At 36.8% G+C, this 17,055-nt stretch overlaps 1 protein-coding gene across 1 annotated transcript in view; it reads left to right on the forward strand.

The window, feature by feature from the left end:
* MALRD1 (MAM and LDL receptor class A domain containing 1) overlaps positions 1 to 17,055 on the forward strand; it is a 282,538-nt gene that overhangs the window by 133,736 nt on the left and 131,747 nt on the right. The window contains exons 26-27 of the mRNA XM_056334103.1: positions 7,588 to 7,833; positions 10,675 to 10,832. Coding sequence (XP_056190078.1) covers positions 7,588 to 7,833; positions 10,675 to 10,832 — 404 coding nt within the window. The remainder of the gene's footprint in view (positions 1 to 7,587; positions 7,834 to 10,674; positions 10,833 to 17,055) is intronic.

Below are 17,055 nucleotides of genomic sequence, written 5' to 3' on the forward strand. Positions count from 1 at the left end.
GAATAAATTTAGACTAGATGCCAAAATGGTTCATTATCTGAAAACAAACAAACCAAAAAAAAGCCTTTTGGTAACAGCAGTGGAGAAAGTTATAGATTATATTGAAGGCAGAGGAACTGCTTGAGGTTGTTGCCTTTCATAAAAGTGAACAGACTCCATGATTTGAGCAATTTCTTTTAAAACCCAGGTTCCCATGAAGTGGGATAAAACAATTTCATCAGAGCTCTCTTTCCAACCATAAACTTTTTTCCAGTTTCCTTGTTCGGTCACTTGCTAAGCTAGTGTGCTACTACTTGCTTATCTCAGAGGGCTGCTAAACGTGAACGCGTACTGAATTGAGGTACAAAAGCTATTACTGCTTTGTGGAATAAATGATTGTGTTGGATTGGACTAACGTTAAATGAGGATAATCAATAAAAAATGCTTTTGTCTTAGTCGTTCATACCGTCTAGAGAAAAACAAGGAACAGAACTACTTAATCACGTTACAAGATCTTAAAGCATACAGGTTCCAAAAGTAATTGTTGTTACCTTCAGAATCTCACCTCAAATCACTTATGCTGAATTTATAGGTGTATTTTTCATCTTTCTCTTTCACTGTCTGAGAACAAACATGATGGTAACACAGAGGAAAGGGAAAAGCTGACCATATTAGAAGTGATGTTTCTTTGAGATACTGAGTAATTAAAGAGTTTGTTGCTATCTCTTTCTGCCATCAAGCATAAGTCATTTTTCATTTTCCTGTTGACCTTTCCAGTGAAGGCTCAAAGGAGTGTGGAAGGCTGTTCAAGACATCAATAAAATCTTTTAATCATCGTGTCCTTTTCAGCTCACTGCAGCATTCTAACTAATATAGATAGAAAGTTTTGTAATATCATATCATAAATACAGTCATCTTGAAACTTCCTTCTTCTGAGCAGTGAGAGGTGAAGGATTCAGAGTGGTCATGAGATTCAATTTAATCCATTTTGGACTTTTGTAGTTTCTCTTACACCTGACTCTTACTCAGATATTGTTAAAGAGTTTAAACGCTGTAATTGTTTATAGAAATTCTGCACAAATTATGTTTCTTGGACCTGTTTCACTTTCATTGCATCTGTACATAACTAAGAATATTCCAGAGCAGCTTCCTTTGTAATTTGCATCTTTATTGTTGAATATTAAAACTGATTTAAGGGAATAGATTGACATTAATAAATAGTAGAGATCCCCAACTGATAATAGATATACATCTTTCATTATTTCCCCTTTTGAATACTGAACAGGCTTATGACAATTTGAAACCATTATGCCAATTCCTGGAAGAGACATCTGGGGTCTTGATGACATATAATTACAATTACTCAGTGACCATTTTGTACTTTTACTGCTTAAGCCATTTGGTTTTTCATGCCTTTGTTTGCCTGAGCAGGGGTTTCTAAAAGTATTCTGGTTTATACTTTCAGCTGTGGAATCAGCTTCTGGTTCTTCATGAACTTCTGGGCTTCCATGTCCACTGTCTTCTCTCACCTGCATTAGATCTGACCAGGGCAGTGTCCTGCCCTCTGGTCTTAGAGTCAGGGCTGTGCCTGTGAATGAGAGCTGGTTGGTCAGGCTTTGAGCAGGATTTGAGGGAAGCATTTTTCACCTGTCACATTTACTGAGCATAGTCTGGCATCTCTGGCAAGTTGTACAAAGGGGATTTATCACTGCAGTGCAGCTCCACCTTCCACTATATGCTCTGGGCAACAACTTGAGGTGTAGTGGAGAATGTGAAAGATGCACATACTCCAGTGTAGCCAGTGAAGATCTTCAGCCCAGGTTACACCATCATCAGATGCTTTTACTTCACTGTCTACCCAGCTTTCCTTTGGTTGTCCCCTATAGAAATTCCCTTCTGAATTACCTCAGCTATTCAGAGTTTGTGCACCCCATTTTTCATCCTTAAACTGCTCTGATTTATGGGTTTCTGCTTCACTTCAAGCCATCTTTTAGATTTAATGGGCAGATTTTTTTCCCATCAGAAACACAGGCAGCAAAACCACTGACCAAAGTCTGCACTAGGCACCAGAAAATGCAAATGCCATACCTTCTTCCACCCTTCAGACAATTAGATAATGACTGGAATGTTACACTAGAGGTCACAACTAAACCACTTTGGGCTCTAAGGTAGAGATGTCATCAGTTACGCATCAGTTCAGGCCTTGATAAAAGCACTATAACATTTGGCTGCTCAAGCAAAGTGTCAGTGTACAGTTATACAACGTGTTTTAGGTGAGCTGTTGAATGGTGCTTCGAAAGGTCACAATACAATTTGGAATCAAGCCTGGGCACCTTAAGAAGGCAGCTTGATTGGCTTCCTTTCTGATCTGCTGCACCAAGTTATTATCACATGGCACAGAGGTTATATGCGGTGGAGAAAGCTGGAGATGCAAGACTGAGTTTAAACCTCTTGACCTAAAAATGCATACTAGTAATAAGAGTGACAACAAAAAAATATTTTTTTTTAACATATTTTTAGGATTGTAGATTTTATATCTAAGGAACATTTCTTCATTCTGTATCTTTGCTAAGGAGTTCAGGCACTAGATATTTAGATTTAATTTGTTTGAGCTGGAACATGGCAAACCACAATTTTGTTTCATTTTATTTTGTTTTATTTACTAGGAGTAAACTCAGGTGAATGAGTTAAGCTTTTCATGTTAGTATTCAATATTTCTCACTGTAGTAGATGCATATGATGTATACAATTGTTTCTGAAAAAGCTTTGCTTAAAAACTAGATGTGGATTCCTTTTTGTCTTAGTATTTCTTTGTCCACCCTGAAGAGGATAAGTTATAAATTTCAACTTGGCTTTGGAAGGGGAAGATTGTGGGTAAGAACTAATAGATCCCTGTTACCATTATCCATACGTACTGTTACAGCAGATTTCCTTGTCTGTCCATTTCTTTATGTTGGAGACTTAAACCATCAGATTAACACAGTAATAATCATTATACATGTATCTTGTTCTGGTTTTCTGGCAAGGAACAAAACAGTCAATGCTATTACAATAGTAGGAGTACCAGTCAATGAATCCAGGCCTGGGTCTCTTATTCACCATGGGGATTTCCCATCTGAAGAGATTAACTGGGAATTTCCTTTTAAACTGACCTGCTAGCATGTTTTATAGACTAAATAGGTGTAGAATTACTCAAACAACATGGGAAAGTATGCACTATTTAAAATACTGACAGTATTAGTATATCAGTACTGTAATAGTGGAGGAGTTAAAAAGACCTAGTAAGACCCTCTTCAGTCACAACCTGCTTTTTTATTTCTTTTGAGTTAATGCACATTCACATGCACCTAAGCACTTGAAAGTGAAGCTTGTATTCTTTATAATAGTGTTTTTAGAGTTCCCCTGCCCTGCCCGTAGTATATCAAATAAACTATGAAGAGCCACTGAGCACCCATCTTGTCTTTGGCTCCTCTTACCCTTCAGGATTTCTGTTAATCTTAAATACAGCAAAGCACAATGTTAGGGCACACTGAATGTTTCACAGATTGGGTAAGTCTTAAAGTGTATTGAGTTACTGGTAAATAACCATCCTTTTCTAATGAGAAACAATAAAGGACCAGCAAACAGAACAAAGAAGATGCTTCAGTCATGGATAGAGACAATTACATTGAGCAATGATACCTTGCTGTTTATGTTTTTGATTCTTAGTATTACTGGATGTGAATATTAATACCAGTGGATCTGATTACTGGAAAGGACTTCTCTTGTGTTTGTGTGTGGGAATGGACAAGATAAGAAGTCAGCTGAGGAAGTTTTTGTTGTTGGAGAAGCCTTCATCAGCTCTTTGTCATGGGAGAAACTTGGGTTAAGGGTTTCTTCTCAAAGTCCCTTTGCAAATGAACTGCAGCTGTTATTTTTAGACTTTCAGTTGCTCAGAACGCAGATCAGTATGTCAAGGTACTTGAGAGTCTTGCAAAACCAAAAATTCAATGGTTTGCACTCAATCCTAGAAGAAACAGGCTGTTTACAAAGAGCTGATAATGTGTAGTATTTTTTAAGTTGTCTTCTTTTTTTTTCCAGCACTTCAACTTCTGAAAGTCTTTAAAAATCTTTGTGATTTCCAAAGCTTTGCTTTTGAAATTAGGTGCATTTTTCACATTCCTGTGCTGACAAGTCATTATTTCTATGCATCATCAACTGTGATGAAAACACTTTACTCTGTGTCCTTGGGTTATACTAGTGAAATATTAGAGGAAAGATATTCTTGTTAACAATTATTTTTTTTTAAGGATACTTACAATTCAGTCATAAAATAATATCAACTCAGAGCAAGAATGATAATGGAGTAATTGTTGCAGGGAAAAACTCAGAGATCTAAATTATTTAGAGAGCACCTATCCCTGGGATGTCAAACTCTTAGCCTGCTGATTAATTACTCTGGCCTCTATATCAGATTATGATTCTACAGGAACTCTAGCTTTGATTTAGGAACAGGTATACTTCTAGCTATGTGAATGTAAATAAAATCTCTTGAAAATCTTTTAAAGTAGATCTAGCCTTTCAGGCCTACTGATGTGTTATGCTGATATTTCTGAGAACTGTAAACTATGACATTGATTTGATTGGATTTAAGTTTGGAAAACATAAATGATAATACCATTACATATAATAAGTTTAAGAAGCACAAGTTTAACAAATTTTGGAATATCCTTATCATCAGTATTTTTGCTGTCATTCTGAAACATGAGTTAACTTGCTGGTGAATTTAAAGCAATGCTGATATAAAGTAGGAACTGAAAAAGAAACAAGTTTGAATTATGAGAATTAACTGCTAAATGCTTATGACTAAAGTAGTAAATAGTGTAATCCCACATACAATAGTATTTTTGCAATTTTCTGCGTGTACCCTTGGAAGGTCGCTGATGTTACAAAGCTGGGAGGAGTGGCTGATGCACCAGGAGGCTGGGCTGCCGTTCAGCGAGACCTGGGCAGGCCAGAGAGCTGGGCAGAGAGGAACCTCCTGAAGTTCAACAAGGGCAGGTGTAGGGTCCTGCACGTGGGGAGCAGTAACCCCACGCACCAGCGCAGGCTGGGGCTGGCCTGCTGGAAGGCAGCTCTGCGGGGAAGGGCCTGGCAGCCCTGCTGGACACCAAGGTGCCCATGAGCCAGCAGTGTGCCCTTGTGGCCAAGAAGACCAGTGGTACCCTGGGGAGCATTAGGGGCAACATGGCCAGCAGGTCGAGGGAGGTGATCCCCTCCTCTGCTCTGGTGAGGCCACATCTGCAGTATTGTGTCCAGTTCTGAGCTCCCCAGTTGACGAGAGACAGGGAACCTCTGGAGAGGGTCTAGCTGAGGTCTGTGAAGATGATGAGGGGACTGGAGCATGTCCCTAACGAGGAAAGGCTGAGAGAGCTGGGCCTGTTCAGCCTGGAGAAGAGAAGACTGGGAGGGGACCTTATCAATGCATACAAGTATCTTAAGGGCAGGTGTCAAGAGGCTGGGGCCAGGCTCTTTTCAGTGGTGTCCAGTGACAGGACAAGGGGCAATGGGCACAAACTGCAGCACAGGGAGTTCCACCTGAATGTGAGGAAGAACTTCTTGCCTTTGAGGGTGACAGCACTGGAACAGGCTGCCCAGAGAGGTTGTGGAGTCTCCTTCTCTGGGGACTTTGCAAACTCGCCTGGATGTGATCCTTTGCAACCTGCTCTAGGTGAACCTGCCTTACCAGAGGGCTGGACTAGATGACCTCTGGAGGTCCCTTCCTACCCTGAGCATCCTGTGATTCTGTGATATTATTTATCTTTATCAGCATAATTGTCATACGTAATTTATTTACAATAAGCAAAGATATTTAAAGGACCAGCTTCAAGAAGATTGGAATATAATGCAGAAATTTGAGATTTTCATGTCTGTTTTGTAGCTACTATAGGGATGGATAAACATTTCGTTTATCTGTTCTAAATTCTCATAAGTATATAGGCAAATTAAGGTCTGCAACTGCATTTTGATTTAAAAAACCAAAACGTACTACTATTAATATGTAATTTAACTTCCTGTATAACACTAACCAGGTTTTGATCTAGAGATTTCCTTAATTTGTCAAATAATTTTAAGTTAAACTTAACTTCAGCCTGATGTTCCTGACTTTCTGAGTCATCATCAGACTTCTATTCTGACTTGCTTCTTTCAGTTCAGGACTTTTAACTCCTTTCTCTGAGCAGCTGTTTAAAGCCAAATCATACATGGTCATCTAGAGTAAACATGACACATGCTTTTCTGTCATTAATAAATCAGGAATTAAAAATGAATAATTTCCCTGGAAGACTTTCTAGCTATTTCTATATTCCAATATTTATTTTCATTTATTTACTTATTTTTAATAACTATGTGTTAGGAAGATTTTTTACTTCAAAAAGAGGGGTTAATGCTTGTTTGCTCTAGCTAGTATCTGGTGATTCAAGGCTTGTTTTCACTTTACCCAAAGCCTACATCAAAGGTGTGTGGCAATGCTTTTTCACTTAGTTTGGGACATTTGTAATTTAGAGTCTGGCAAAAAAAAAGTCCTAGGGGTGGAGGCTGCCAGTGCACCAACTGAATACCTCATCTCTTACTTTCTTTTTGTTAATAAAGCAGTTATTCTGACCCCTTAATAAAATCCAGCCTATGTGAATTTCATTTAGATCCGTCAGGTCCTTCTTTAAATTGAGGTAGTGGTAATGGAAATACAGTTTTAGTATTTTAGTATTTAGTATTTTCAGTATCAATTAACTCAAATTCTTCCCATACTTGTGCAACTTTCATACATGTACATATGTTAATTTTATGTCTGATAAGCTAATATAGTGTCACTCCTATTTTTAGATAAAATACGCTTGTGCATTTATTTCTGGCAGAGCAGAATTGATGAAAGAAACAGGGAAGGTCCGTTTCAGAATTTTGAGTCTCCCTTCCTCAGTAGAGAATGTACTGAAGGGGCTGCTTTTTATCTAGACCCCTGCAGAAACCGATCTGAAATGAAAACATGAAGCTTGGAAATGGATCCTGTGAAAGGAGTCCTACAATTTTTAGGCTGAATAATATTAGAATTATCCCTTAATAATGCCAGGAATAGTGCACAAAAAAGACAGCATCAACCCACTGAACTCACCTAAAAAACAAAAAAAAACAAAACAAAAAGAAAATCCATTAAAAGGCAAACCTCTGTAGTTAAAATAGAAGAAGCTTTTTCTTCCAAATTGGGGCTGCAAACAAAGCTCAAATTTGGAGCTAAAATGAAATGGTTTAATCCTACACCACATGAAAAGAGAATGTCAGCAATTAAGTCAGACTAGAAAGCTTTGTTAGTGAAGGAATGCCTGGCTGGAACTTGCCCTCAAAGGCTTTACAAGGGAAACAGTCATTTATTTAGGCAATCTCTTGACAAAATACAAAAGAAATAAACTGATAATGGATTGGCACTTCAGGGGAACCAAAGGCTTTTAATAAAACTGCTCTGGACCACCCTCCTCCTCCTAAATATCAAACTCTCTGAGATGTAACCTTCCAGTAACCTTGCTGGGATGCACGGCAGTGTGATTCACCAGGACACCCCCATTCTTCTCTTTTCAGGCTCCTGCTCACATGGCTATTGGCAATGTCAGAATGGCAAGTGTTACAGACCAGAACAAAGCTGTGATTTTGAAGACAACTGTGGGGATAATACAGATGAGAGTGAATGCGGAACTTCCTGCACCTTTGAGAATGGCAGATGTGGCTGGCAAAATTCCCTGGCAGACAGTTTTAACTGGGTGCTAGGGGTCAGCTCACCTCAAAGTCATAGACCTCCTGGGGACCACACGCTTGGAAATAGAACTGGTATGTTGTCAGTTCATAAACGAGATATGAATTGTCTTCATGGAGCTTCTCATACCTCCTTTCACAGGCAGCAGGGGGGTTCTACCATGCCTAATCAGGATGTCATTTATAATGAATTAGATGTGTAACAATATCAAAATATTAATTACTGTTGTAAAATGACTTTAAGTTAGGAAAAATTGATTCTCAGTTGTTTCTCCTTTCAGTATTGCTGTATGAGTCAAGCAAGATTATTTGTTAATTGTCAGGAGAGAGGCATTTGATCTAGCTGCAGCTTGTAAGGGTGAGTTAGCTCAGCTAGGATCCACTGGTTCCTGCTTCTCCAGAGCTTGAGCTAATTTCCATGAAGCTTAAAGTTACCCATAGTGATTATTCATAGTTTAATTTTAGGTTATTTTAAACAAATAAATTTAATTAAATAAACCTCCTTTGTTAGTGGCAGTGCAGCTCCTGGTTTATTTTGGCCAAAGCACCCAGTTATCTGTTCTAGTTCTTCTTAACAAACTCCATGCCTTCATCCTCTGCCTTTGAAGGTCCCATAGCTCAGGCAAAGATGTAACTGAAGCTGAGCTCAGAACTGGTCTTAAATTGAAATATTCCACAGCAGAGTTGCACAAAGGCGTGGGAGTTGTATTTAGTAGTTGTTGAAAGTTTATATGAACTGCTGAAGGACAAAACCCAATAAAACCAAAGCTTACTTGAAGACATGTAGAAACTCAGGGGCTAGTGAAAGCTTGCCAAGGTGACTGAGGGCGAAACTGACACAAATAAACACACAGATTATGTGTTCATATGTTTTAAAATTTTGAGACAATCCAGCCTGGCTGCATTTCACTGATCTCAAAGCAAGATGCAGTACAAGAGAATTGCCCATCAATGTGTCCCTGTCTTTCATTTGGCTTTTAAAATAGCCAGTTCTGTTAGAACATAGATTTAGGTATCTCCATGATATATTTGTTGAATACACTTCACGTACGAATAAAATGGCTGCTGAAATCATTCTCAAACCTGGGAATTTACCCTATAATCTGCAAGTGTTTTTGTTGTGGTGAGTAATCAAACAGGTTGAATTCTCCATTTCTTACTCAAGAGCTGCCCTATAGTCTTGAAATTGTGTTCTCAAATAAATACATTTAGAATTAATTTCACTTTTCACAATTGTAATGCAGTCAAATTTTTAAAGATGAAAGTGGTATCTGGCCGTATTGTTAGAACTGATAGCACTTAATAATTGTGTTCATCATAAGAGAATGAACCCAAAATTTAGCTCAGTTGTTAAAATGTCATATACAGTAGAGAACACCGCAGTATTCAGTGATCAGTCCTTACACAAAGATGGATTTCAACACTTGCTTTCAAAACCGTAGCTCTTGAGGTTATATCTAGCAACTGCTTAATTCTAACCCCTATTAGGACCTCCATTTTCAACATTAAGATGCTGAAAATTTACATATTACTAGAATTATATCATTCTGGTTGGACTTAAGTCATTTGTCCTATTATCTCCTGGCCAAGCTTGTCTAGCAGTGATCAGTCCATCTAGCTGTGATCAGTCCACTGTCCCACAGTACAGGTCCCAGTCATTTAGGTCAAGGGCTCTTACAGAATGTCCCTTGTCTACCACCTCAGCCAGACACGTTTCCTTCCAAAGAAGACTGTGAAAGTTTTTTGGGTTGGATTGCTTCAGTTTTGTCTGGTTTCTGCTAAGCAGAAGTCATTTGTCTACTATTAAACATCAATGTGCCCAGCACCCAACCCAGTCTAGTCACATCTTCCTAGCAGACACATGCCACGATATGGCATGCTTTTGAGATCTTGTATATACATGACTTCTTTAACAGACAAAATAGCAGATGTAGAAAAAATAAGTTCATTTGCTTTTTCTAATTACCTTTTTTTTTAAAATATCATCATGAATATGTCACTACACTTGTTAAATATGTTCTTGACCTCAGGGAAAAAGGAAGTTTCTCATCCCATAACATTATGGCAAACATCTATCGTTGTAACTTAGCCAGAGAAGTGTCAAAGTTAGAGTGAGCACACTTTATCTCTAATGAAGTAAAAATTTTTTGTCTAATTCATATACAAACTTTAGTAGATGTGCAATTGTAATTTAACGGTATTTTATTTATACTACATCTATGATTATATGAATTACACATTGTTTTTTGTACAAAGGAAAAATATTTTTAAAACTTGCATAATTTATTATACTTCTGATTAAAAATAAAAATGGAAAACTCAAGGACCGTATCAGTGTTGGGAAACAGTGTTGGTTAAATATTAACTGTAGGCATCTATTTTTGCAATTTCCTGACTAAATAATTTAAATGTGAGTTAATATACATACATTAGAGAGTACAGATGGCCAAAGGTAATATGAATCAGTAGGGATACCTAATGATTTATAAATGAATGAAGGTGTTTTTTTTCTGTTTCACAAGTTTTAGTATAGTGTGGCTTGCTGTTTTGAAGGTTATCTTTCAGAAAACTTAATCTGGAATTTATCATGGTGTAGCTATGGTATGATGTACTGTCAAAACAGTAACTAATCTTGTTGGGCCAGGACATGTCATCAGAGTAGCTGGGAAACATGGAAGTATTCTCATTGTTCTGAAAAGACCCATCCAAATCTTAAGCTGTTCCCAGTTTATTCCTGATATAACAAGTACACAAGGAATGTGGTCTGGTCATTTTTTACCCTAGGCTGAGGTTCACTAGTATAGGAACTACATGGAACATATACTTAATATATATCTCTGCATTTGCTTTGCTGAGTTTTGGAGTCTAATTTGAAAGTCCAAAACAGTTTTTCAGGAATACATCATTTAATTTCAGGAAAATTCCTGTATCTTGAAGCCACCGCAATAAGCCTAAAAAATGAAAAAGCCCATGTGAAGAGTTCCAGATGGAAAGAATCAAGTGTGACTTGTGTGATGAGCTTCTGGTACTTCAGGTCATCAAAAGCCATGGGATATATTCAGGTTCTTATTAAGGTAATAAATTTTATTTCTTTAAAATATCTGATATACCTAAGTGTGGGTGTGCTCCAGCAGAGTGCTTCGGCACTCTGACATTCTGCTGTTTGGCTAGCAGACTGGAAGAGCTCCCATGTGCCTCCCAGTTCAGTGCTGGCTTTTATTATTCTAGCATCTTAAAAATGCTTTTACCATTTCTCTTTCAAAAGAAGTTTCTGTGAAAAGCCACAGAAAATCTTTTTAAAACCTCTTTCCATTTCCCCTCTTCACACACAGTTCCTTTCTCTAGAATATTCTCTATGCAACAGATATTTTCATATTCTGCTGCCATCCCTATCGGTAGCTATCAGTATACAACCCTATCGTTCTGATGGGATGACATCCACCAAAATGAATTAGCAACCTGCACAAAGTGAGAATAAAATGCAAAAATATTACTATTCAATTATGTATCTTTTTATGTAGACAGGTACAGAATATGCAATCAGTTTTGTTTAGAAATGGCATTTTATTCACTATGTGGGATTACCAAAAAATTACAAACAAAGAAAAAACTAGTTTTTCAGTTACAAGTGAAAACTGATATATTCCTTGAAAACTGGCTGTTCCATTTGTTGTTTGTTAAGAAGGATTAAATGCTGGGAAAAGCAAGTTTTAAATCATAATATGATTCTGAGTAAAATCTAGAAATTAATAGCAGTGTAGCAAAAGCATGTATTTCACCTCCCTGTGTATGCTATGCATTTTAATGCCATTGGGCATTTTAATAGTGTTCCAACACAATGACCAAATACACCACTTCTAGATGTAGTAGAAAACTTTGCAAATGAGAGTTTGTGTATTGTGCTTCCCTGAATCTGTGCAGGGAGTTCTGACTATTCAAGTGTAAGTCATCGTGCAATTTATTTGCCACATCTGTTAAATTCTCTTCAATATCTAGTAAAATCTTGGGATAGAAATTATTTAATGAACTGCATTAAAGTTTCTGTTTTATTTCCAGTTCACATGTTGAGTGACTGAACTTTAATGATAAATCATATTTTGAACTTGCAAATAAATTGCTAAAAATTGTTTCTCAAATGTTCTGGATATTATAAGAGTAATTCAGAAGCCTGGAAAATAAAAGGCTTCGGTAGTCTTTAACATCTAAAGCCACAATCTCAGCTAAGTCTTTCTGTGGTGTAAAAACAATGAGCTGTTAGGAGATTTTTTCATGGATTAGTCCGAACACCCACAAATGACAACAGGCCACTCATCAAGTAGTTGTATAGTCAATTAGTTTTATATATACAGCTATTTTTCCTAGAAAAGCTCAAATCCATAAAGGAGGCAAGTAGATAAAAAAATAATTGTTTAAAATAACTTTTCTTTGGTAATGTACTTAAAAATTTTAACAAAAATAGATCCTGTTACTTACAATTAATAAGGTACAAAAATAAACATTTATTTTAAGTCAAAGTTCAAATTATGTTCAAATATTTATCTTGTAGCACCCAAATATTATAAGTATGACCTTTTTTAGGATTGCTTAATTTTAATTGTAATCTAACTTGCAAGTTAACTTTGGTGGAAAATAATAAGCAGCTGCATTAGGGATGCGTGAGTAGTTTGCACTTAAATTACCACTGTTGATTGTGTACAGTAATTGTCACATTAAGTATGTTGCAACATGGACAGGTGCCTTAAAAATGGAAAAATAATTATAGCATTTCATTACATGCTGTGAAATTAATAATGCACAATCAGATACTTCTGTTAAAACAGGAGACAAAAAAAAGTGAAATAAAAGAAAAACAAACCATACCACATAAAACCAGTTTAAAAGGGACATTTATTCTCTGTTGGGATATTGTCTCTAAAGAGTTCAACTCCAATAAGTTAAAATTCTAGAATTTTTTTTCCACCTTCATGATGGACAAAGGGATTTAATGTTTTTAATATTTTTTTCAAAATTGACCTGAATAGAGGTTTACTAGATAGTTATCCCTGTTGATAAGAGCTTGAAAAGATGCCTTTCTACTGTACTTTTAATATTTGTTTGAAATACAATACTCAAGTGTATGACTTTTGTGGAATTTTCTAGGTCACGATCAGTAATATTTCCTCTCTTTAGGTTTTGGGAATATTCTTTATGTTTTCTCTTTCTTTTATTCTTATTACAATGAGACATTGCCCTCATCTTATTTTCACCTAATTTTACTACCCTGATATATTTTCCAGACATTATTTTCATCTTATTTTTAAATGGATGTCTCCAGGGAGCTTAAAGAGATTTTTAAAAGGCAGTGTAAATAGAGGACATTTGAGAAATGACTCGGGTTTTATTATGAGGACAGGAATTCTACATGGAGATAGGAAAAAATATTCTCACTATTGTACCTGGGATTGTTTTGCAGATCAGCCTAGTTTACCTGTTATGTTGCTTATAAGGATTTGTAAGTCAAATAAGCTTGTATTTAGCAATGTCTGAGTGCATAAAATCTAATTAAACAACACATAGTGATGGAAAGTCATACTGAAGTTTCTCCTACTAGTTCAAACTGCAATACAAATATATTACTATCCAGTTTGAGTATTTCTTGATTTAACATTAAGTTTATGTTAGTGAAAGCAAATCATAAATTGTGTTTAGTTGAAAAGGTAAGGAAGAGGAGATGATCTGAGAAAGAATTTACCATCTCAAGTTTGACAACTTAGCAAACTGTCTCTAGCTGAAGTCATCACATCCATTAAAAGTTGAACTGAGAGTGAATACCATACACACCAGTGGCACAGTAATGAACCATATGATGAGGAAATACTGTATGGATGCAGGATGAGAAGACATTTCTTCTCCTCCTGAATATCACAGTGGAAGAAAAATGGTAATCAAGAGTAAAAAGCCACTTTTTAAAAATCATAATTTATGGTCTATATTGGTGTCTTCTCTTAATATTCACATTTTTTTCCACATTCAGGAAGTTTAAGAATATTATCTGTCATAGATACAACCAATTATGATACAACCAATCAAACTTGCAGAGTCATAAAAGGGATTCTACAGCCAAGCATGAACTTTTCTGTTAAGGTCTGCATTTAGAGAAAACCTAAGGGAATTTCCCTGCAGTTACTGGGTTTTTCTCTCCTCAGATTGTACTACATATTCTTTGTATAAACCTCTCTGTATATGGAATAATAATCCAACCAAAATGATGGGCCATTGAACTAGCGGCAAAGATACAGTATTCTTCAGATCAACCCTCTCAACATTTATGCAGGTGAAAGATGTTGATATTACAGCTGTTCATGGAGACTGCAATATCCAACTCATCATCCATCTAAATTGAAATTACAGACTTTAATAGCAATGCAGAAGCTCAAGGAACAAACAGAATATTACCAGAAGAGATCTGATTATAACTAGTCAAAAGTCTGCTACTGCAGTGAGATTTTGAGATAATTCTAATCTTCTCTGTGGCAGCTCTAGGAGAATACAATCCATTGCAGCTAAGGTGAAGCATATTCACTATGCCTGTTTTAGTGGTGGTGGTGGCGGCGTTCCTTATTGGCACTCAATACTGATTTATTTTGTGAGTCAGAAGAAACAGTGTTATTTTTAAACATGCTTATAAAGAGGCAAGCAAAAGTTCTTAGGTGAAAGAAATCAGATAGTTTATTATTCTGCTGATCTGAACGTAAGTTTCCTACTGCTGCCTAAGCTGTTTCTGTGATAAAAAAGTTGGGTATCACAGTGGGAAAGGAACAGCAATCAAAGGATAAAACCATTTGTTGAAGATAATTTTTGTGGGGTCAACGTTGATTGTTCTGCATATAGACATTGTCATTAGAAGAGATTATTTAGGATTTAATACAGTTAGGGTGGGCCTCTTTCAAGGATTTGAAACAAGCCTTTGAAAAGAAATTTGCAGATGTATGAGGAAGGTGAAACCTGCCATTAGAAACTACCTCCACTGACTGTGACAAGGCCAGTATATACAGGATCTTATTAGGAAGTTCCAGTGGACCTTACTCAGACATTTAATTAATTCCATCCTGTTACAAATGAGCAAAGACATAATGATATTCAGGAGGACAAGAAGTCCTGGCACGCTGATGACAAGCAAAACGGAGCCCCACTGCTACTGCCTCAGCACCAGACTCACCTGGCCAGGGCAAGGGGCAGCTGGAGCCAGCCGCCAGCATCGCCCAGCTGCTCAGGGCTGCTGCAGCACAAAACCTGTCGCCTGGCTTCTGTGGCATCTCAGCCAAAGCTGGCAGCTGTCACGGCTGTTGGCTTGATATCGCTATTGGTTTTAGCTAGCCTGAGGTAGAGAGGAGAGGTGCCACAGCTCAGGTATAGGTGGCTCATGGTGTTTTTTGTAATTCCCTGGTTATTTTTAGTGGAGCGAGCAGGCTACCGTCCTGAGCTGTCAGCAGGAGTACCTGCAGTGGAGATGCTGCAGATGCCAACTAATATCTTCCGGACATTTGTATTTCCAGGATTGAGTAGTTTAAAATTAAATTCTCACAAGTCAATATCACTGACCCTAATTCTATGGGAAGTCACTCAAGAATAAGGTCTCAGGAAACAGCTTATTCTACTTCACAGTTTAAAATAGACTGTGGATTTCTACATTGATTCTGCTCACTGGGTGCATGAAACACAATTGAGTCCTCGCATTAATGTAGAAGTTACAGGTTTCATTCATTTCAGGTAGCCTCAAAGCAAATTATCTGACTCCCATGCAGCTAGAGGAAGAAACTTTAAATTTACAAAGACTTGCTTGAATGTCTTACTTAAGAGTCTGCTGAATTTCAAAGCATGCTCCAAACAATACAGAAAACGTAAATTTTTCACTTGCCCTCTTAAGACATACTAAGCCTTTTAGAGAAATTCTTTAAATCTAATGCAGAAGTGTAAAGTTTTCTAGTATTTGTATATGGGTGAAATAGAAATATAAACTAGCTCTATATTCAGTGGATTACATTTATCTTTTTGTTTTCCTTTGAATGCTAGTATTTTTTCTTATTATTATTATTATTCCAAATAGTTTTCCTTTATTAAATTCAGAAAAATACACATTCAGGAGAATTTGGTTCCACATTACCACAGGGGTAATGGCCTTTATTTAATGAGTATTTATAGCTCTCAAAAGGGACATGGTTTTAAAATTTTACTCCCATAGTTGACCTGTGAACTGCTATTAAAAGATGTATTTGAGTCAATGAAATGACTGAGTGAGAGTAAAGGAGTATTACATAAGTCCCAGGAGCATTAAAGAAATCAGTGGGGATACTGTGAAATACAGTACTAGTCAGGAAAGAAAGGAAGATTAACTTTTATGGCAGCCTTGCTTCCCAGAGCAAGATAATTTGTATTTATATTTCCTGAACTGAATGCAGAACATGAGACAGCACTTTCCTATTTTTTTGGCATTGTTTCAAACAGGGTTGTTGCAGGTCTGATTTTGACCCCATGACATAGAGCATATCTCCAAGTAAACTGAGACTGAGACAATGATTAAATAGAAATAAGTCAGTTTTCAGTGGAAGCATCATTTCTCAGAAAATGTTTACATAAAGGGGACAAAATAAATATGCTGTAGATAAGGGCAGACACCATTCAGTGATTTTATTTTCTCAGATGAGTACATTAGGAACTTATTTCAGTCTTCTTAACTGTAAGTTATTGGAAGAATTTAATTTGTTGTATTTTTATACTGCAACCAGATTTAAACATTCATTCCAGAGACTTGGTGAGCTGGGATAATACATTTGGACACTCTCTGAAGGAAAAAAATTATATTTGGAAGAATGGTTAAAGAATCACCCTTGTTTTGTTGAATCTTGCTCATGAAGAGGTTCATCAGAGGATTTATAATTTAAAATCATCGTGTTTCTAGAAACACATATAAGATAAATTGTTTGTATGTGATTTATTAAGCATTTTTTAATTTAAATTCTTTGAGAACTTGACCTTTTTCTCCCTTAGGAGATGAGGACAATGAGCAGAAAAGGATCAGTGTGACTAAAGCTAAGACAGTGCCTGGTTAGAAAACTGAGGAGGTTGAAAGATTCATATAGCAGGATGCATACTGAATTGCTGAAGCAACACGGTATCGTAACTTTGCACCTGGAATCACAAGCCCTGCCTCTCAGGGCTAATACCACTAAACTTTTTTCTATCTCAGCACGTCACCATGTTGCACAATGTGACATAGATGAAAAATGCACTTTTGGTCTCCTCTGCACTGCACAATTC

Source organism: Falco biarmicus, chromosome 4 (assembly GCF_023638135.1).
Source record: "Falco biarmicus isolate bFalBia1 chromosome 4, bFalBia1.pri, whole genome shotgun sequence".
NCBI lineage: Eukaryota > Metazoa > Chordata > Aves > Falconiformes > Falconidae > Falco > Falco biarmicus.